This window comes from Miscanthus floridulus, chromosome 2, assembly GCF_019320115.1.
Source record: "Miscanthus floridulus cultivar M001 chromosome 2, ASM1932011v1, whole genome shotgun sequence".
Classification (NCBI taxonomy): domain Eukaryota; kingdom Viridiplantae; phylum Streptophyta; class Magnoliopsida; order Poales; family Poaceae; genus Miscanthus; species Miscanthus floridulus.
In genome coordinates, this window is record NC_089581.1 from 10816182 (window position 1) to 10822263 (window position 6082).

Here is a 6082-nt window from a genome sequence, read left to right on the forward strand (position 1 = left end):
ATAAATCAGAAAGTAAATATATTCTTGAAGACTTTTTTTCTGAAAAAAAAGTAAGTTTATTAAAAAATGATTGGAGCCACCATGCATGGAGGGGTAGTACTCGCTCTATTGTCAGTAATGTCTTTCACGCTAGCTCTACCTAAAAAGGACGCAACCATTTCTTCCCATTTTAGTTTATTATTCACTCCATTCATCCTGCAGTAGTTTTCTTTCTATATATACAACATTGAAGTTCATTGGGTCAGTATGCCTGTCTCGACAATGAGGCCACATCTATCAGATGTATGAGAGGAATGTATAGATGTTTAGATTTGGAATGAGCGGTATCAGGAAAAAAATATATGAGACAGCGGAGCAAAGTCCGAGCTGCCGTTGAAGGAGATGACAACACGCGGTTCTTTCATGCCTGATATATACAGTGTTCCCGGGCTAACAAGATTCAGATCCTAACACGAAGGATTGGAGATATCTAGACATGAGCAGGAGAGGCTAACATGATTTGCCCCTTGTGAGTTGCTGAGTGCCCCTTGTATATAAATACAGTATATCAGCATATCATGTTAGCCTCCAGTGTGAGTTGCTGAGTGCCCCTTGTATATAGATGGCCACAACATATTTTGTCTTCCAACCAACTCGATCTCGTCGTATAGCTAGATATTTTGACAGTAGAGAGGCAACGACCAGCTTTCATTGTGCAATCTCTTGCCGTAGCACATCCCCAGGAAAGAGAGTCCATATATATGATATAAACAAACAAGTCAAGATTACTAGCTAGCAAACGCTCATGAGCAGTTAGGTTACCACAAGAACACACATGCATCATCGTTTCCATGTCCTATAATTCCTGGGTATGCTGTGCTAGCCATGGTGTGCGCATCTCTTTGGGAGTGAGGGGCATCAGGACAACGAAAAGCACATCACTTCATTTCCATGGCGCCATCTGTAGGTGTGTCAGATGGTTCATGCGTGGCTGCAACTTGGTCCACAGCTTGTGCAAGAGCTGCTCAGTGCAGATAACTTGGTCCGAGCTCCCAGTTCCATGTCCTCCCTGACCTCCTCCTCTGCACGTGGTAGATAGCGCCTCAATCCAATGGAGAACGGGAGGGTGCACTCATTCAGATAATTTGTAAGTTGTACACCAGATAGATTAGCATGTGCTCTGTGAGATTTGAGATTTGACTTTTGACGAATTTAAATTGTACACAAGGTTACATTTATAAATTTTATTTGATCATGATAAACTTTATAAATTGCCAAATTAAATAGGTTAACATACACCTTGGAAGGAGAAGGAAAATGGCCACAACAATCAAGTAGGGCTTTATTTGCAATCTTCTATAGTACTAAGGGAGCTTTGCATTACTCAGAAGCTGACTGTTCATCAGCAACAATTACAGTTATGTGTTCTGGAAGGGAGATCAAAGACATCTCTAACCAACGGATTGGATGCGCTCGGCTCAGCCCGATGGAGACCACGAGACGCAACTGCAGCCGATGGATACGCAAGCCTTACATCCTACTTTTTAGATCGATTATACAGTGGTTACATTTTTATAATTAATATATAGCTTATTTATCTTTCTCACTGAGTTTCTTGCTCTCTCTTTCATCTTAGTATTTAGCATGCTTACAGCCTATTATTATATTTGCTCTCGTGCATCTGAGCCTGCAACTATACGCCGTCGGTGGAGTGCATGCAGCTACAGTGCCTGCTTCTTTGCAGGTGAAGGGACAGGCCGCCTCATCAAATCACCTAGCCCCTAACCATGTATGTATTGTATGTATATTTATTTCTTTAGCAGGAGCAGATTACATGTTATTGTGTTATATTTTACTACTTTTGTTTGAGTGTAATTTCTATGTTTAATTGGTGTAAATTGATTATTCATAAATAGGAATGGTCAGAATTACTCGAATTGCTATCTGATCTTTTTTTTTGTTTTTTTCTGATTTCTGTATGTTTTATTTTGTTCCACTTTAAATTTTCCAATTTGGCTTCTATAGAAATGATCTGGTTATTTTTCTGCATTTTTTATTTGTTGTTTGTTTGTTTTATTTGCTTTTTCTTTAAATTTCTTTCAATTTGCACTTCATAGTAATTATCTGGTATTTTTTGTTATTTTATTATTTAATTTTTGTATTTATTTGATATATTTTACTTGTATCGTTAGATTTAGATCGAGCGGTCATAGGAATCGAGTGACGGCTGAGATATGAACATTTGATTGTGTTTGTTTGTTGGAATCGAGTAATTTTATGGGCTGTGGCACTCGGGTGTCACCTCTCCCTAAAACACTCGAATGTCCGGTAGATATATACTCCCTTTCTTTAGCATCCATATCGCAGATGGAAAGCACACGACCCAACCCCGGAATCAAATCCCCGCAGCAGCAGCCTCGCCGCAGCCACAAACCCAAAAGCAGGCGGCGACCCCCACAAAATCCGAGCGCCCGCGCCGACGCGGCCACGCCGGATGCCCCGGCGCCAATCCACGGCGCCCAGCTCACTCCCCCTTATCCCTGCCTCACCCACACGCGCCGCGCCTCCTTATCCCGAGCGCGTTTCTTCCTTGATCCCAAAGCGCCATCCCGCACACCCTGGCAATAAGCTCGTCTCTTTCTCGCCAACAGCTCCACGCCGGACGCAGCAGCAGCAGCAGAAGCAGAAGCAGAAGCAGAGATGGCCGCCCTCGCCGCCTCCTCCACGGCCGCCTTCGCCTCGAAGCCGCGCCTCCCGCGGGCGCGCCTCTCCGTGGCCTGCTCCGCCACCGGCGGCGACAGCAACGGCAGCTCCAACAGCAGCGTGTCGCTCGCGTCCTCCGTGAAGACGTTCTCGGCCGCGCTGGCGCTGTCGTCGGTGCTGCTGTCCTCGGCCGCCACCTCCCCACCGCCCGCGGCCGCCGACATCGCGGGCCTGACCCCGTGCAAGGAGTCCAAGGCGTTCGCGAAGCGCGAGAAGAACTCGATCAAGAAGCTGACGGCGTCGCTCAAGAAGTACGCGCCCGACAGCGCGCCGGCGCTCGCCATCAACGCCACCATCGAGAAGACGAAGCGGCGGTTCGAGAACTACGGCAAGTTCGGCCTGCTCTGCGGCGCCGACGGCCTGCCGCACCTCATCGTGAGCGGCGACCAGCGGCACTGGGGCGAGTTCATCACCCCCGGGCTGCTCTTCCTCTACATCGCCGGGTGGATCGGGTGGGTCGGCAGGAGCTACCTCATCGCCATCAGCGGCGAGAAGAAGCCCGCCATGAGGGAGATCATCATCGACGTCGAGCTCGCCACCCGCCTCCTCCCCAGGGGGTTCATCTGGCCCGTTGCGGCATACCGCGAGCTCATCAACGGAGACCTCGTCGTCGACGACAAGGACGTCGGCTACTACTAACTGCTTGCTGCACCTGCTTGCACATCGCTGCTGGCGAGGCAAGGCTGGATCCATGGCTAGCTCTTGAACAGCTTTGTTTCTTGATTGCTGATTACTAATAATAATGGAAGATTAATGTGCCTTGTGATCTTGTGTTTTGCAGTTGGGCACTTGGGCAGTACGTACGTGGGGAAAGATCGATGGCTTTTGGTGTAGGAGCTGGTAGGAGCAATGCAAGTGATTTGTTGTACTTAAACAAACTGGATGAAGCCTTGTATAATTGAACAGTACCTCTATCTCTCGTGTGTATTCGCCTTCTTGAAAATTCTTGAGAATGATTACAGTTTGCATTGCGTTGCCGCAAGTGTTAAATTACCATCAGTGCAGAGGCATACTAAGTTCCGGTTAGTGCACAAGTTTGCACAGAATTAGCTCGAGTGCTCGACTAGAGGGAAGTACCGCGAGCTGTTAGATTACTAGACGAAGCTGATTTCGGTGTTGGATACATTCTCAAAGTTACTGCCTTCACTCGCAACGAAAAACAAAACAACTCCGTTACAAATTACTGCCTACATATAATTCAGCTACGTGTACTAGCAACATTATTAATAGGGAAAATTGGTATTATAGCATCGAAAGATCACGAGATTCAAAAAATACCACCAAAAGAACTCCGTTACATAAAATACCACTAAAAGATGCAACTGTTATCTGAAACTAGCATTCCTAGTCACATTGAAGGTAAACGTCAGCATTGTCGATTCCCGTCCATCTAAAGGCAAAAAAAAAAAAAAATCCAACTCCCAGCCGCTGGCAAGATGTAGTGCTCGTCGGCGAAGAGCTGCGATGGGTACGCGCTGATGGACGACGCATACTCCACTAGGCCCCAGCCGCGGGGGCGGCCTAGCCTTGGCGCGCCTCACGGCCGCCTTCCGCGTGGCGAGGAAGACGGCCACGTTGGCGAGCGCTGCGGCGGCGATGGTGCTGGCCACGGGCCTGACCTTGGCCTTGCTGCCGCCGCGCACCTAGACGGGCACGATGCCCACGGTCAGCACCTAGTTCTAGTAGAACAAGGCGGTTGCCACTCATTATGACACTGGCCACCTTCGGTCCGAGCTGCGCTCAGGTCCGGAGATGTTGTTGCGCGCGAGCACCAGCGACTACAGAGACCCCATGTCCCTGACGGACTCCGGCAGCGCACCCTACAGCGAGTTGTTCCGGAGGCATCAATGCTGGACGTCCTGGGCAGCGGAGGCACGCTGGCGCCAGGCCCCATGATGTGGAGCTGCGTCACGCTGTTGTCGTAGCACTCGACGAAGGCGGAGGCGGTCTTGTAGCCCCCGCCGTAGCAGAAGTCGGTGTTGTAACTGTTGTTGGCCCAAGTGCGGAGCACCGGCGGGTAGTTGAGCAGGTGTTGGATCTGGTGTAAGGATGGCAACGGGGATGTACCCGTCGAGTATCGTCGGAACATTCTCTTTCCCGCTACGGAGAATTCATCCCGTCCTCGTCCCCATTAACTGTCTCGGGTATAGATTCTTGCCCATCCCCGTACCTGTCGGGCATCGGTCGGGTAACAAATACCCAACGGGTACTGCATACCCGATAAACAAGGACACTTGGGGTCGCAGCTTTGCAATCGGAGACGTTTCTTCTTCACCCGGGTATAAGTGTCGGAGTCTCGGAGATGCCGAGGAGAAGGAGCGAGGTTGCGAGGAGGACGAGCAAAGGTGGCAGAGAGACCGAACTAAGGAAGCGAGGGGCACGAGCGCTCGTGAGGCAGGCGTGCTTGTGCTGCTGGCGGAGATGGTGAGAAAAAATTGAACTAGGGTTCCTAGAACACACAAATTATATATATGATTGTTCAGATTTGGGCTAAAATATCATGGCAGCTCAAATAGTCGGGTTCCCCAATGGGTAACGGGGACGGGTAAACAGGGAACGTTCCCGTACCCGCTATACCCGTTGGAGATGGATTCTTGCCCATTTAGATGCCCGTGGGTAAAGATATGATCCCATCCCCGACCCCTAATAGATCAAATACCCGTCGGGTATCGGGTATCGGGCCCCGTTGCCATCTTTAATCTGGTGCAGCACCCATGTCTGCGACGACTGCAGCTCTTTGGCACTACAGAAACCATTTTTAGGGGCGACTCGTAACCCTTTTAGGGGCGGTTTAGACAGCCGCTCCTACCGAACCGTCTCCACAAATCATGTATTTGTAGGGGCGACTGTAGTACTAGCCACCTCTATAATACCTGTTTGTAGGGGCGATTCAATCTAGAACCGCCCCTATAGTACGTTTTCCCATAAAAAATTTCAAATTTACAATTCAAATTTGACCAGAACACTATTTGTTTCCACGTATTCCATCCAGCGTTCGCGTTGCCGAACGCCCCACGACCAATGTTCCGAACTGCGTTCGCGTTACCGAACGCCCCGCGACCAGCGTTCCGAACCCCTTAGACTACAAGCACAAGAGTATTATATAAACTACAATTACAAGTCCAATTCACAAGAATATATATAATCAATCATTAAATATACAAATTATATACACATTGTTATCAACGTCCTAGAGCTAGCCTTTCAAGTCTCACGAAGGTGTTGGTACTGAGGATTTCTACCTAAGTCAGACTCTCGGTCATGGTAGGCGCCTTTGACTGTGTACAATCTGGTCCAATATAAAGTTACAAAGGTCGCCGACGAGCTCTAAGAGTTGGTC

The 6082-nt window shown here is 48.9% G+C and overlaps 1 protein-coding gene across 1 annotated transcript; it reads left to right on the top strand.

The window, feature by feature from the left end:
- The first annotated feature begins 2577 nt into the window (after positions 1-2577).
- Positions 2578-3735, top strand: LOC136537908 (photosystem I reaction center subunit III, chloroplastic-like). The gene is made up of 2 exons (XM_066529884.1): positions 2578-3419; positions 3524-3735. The coding sequence occupies exon 1, from the start codon at positions 2680-2682 to the stop codon at positions 3379-3381; it is 702 nt and encodes a 233-aa protein (XP_066385981.1). The 5' UTR covers positions 2578-2679; the 3' UTR covers positions 3382-3419; positions 3524-3735.
- The last annotated feature ends 2347 nt before the right edge of the window (positions 3736-6082 follow it).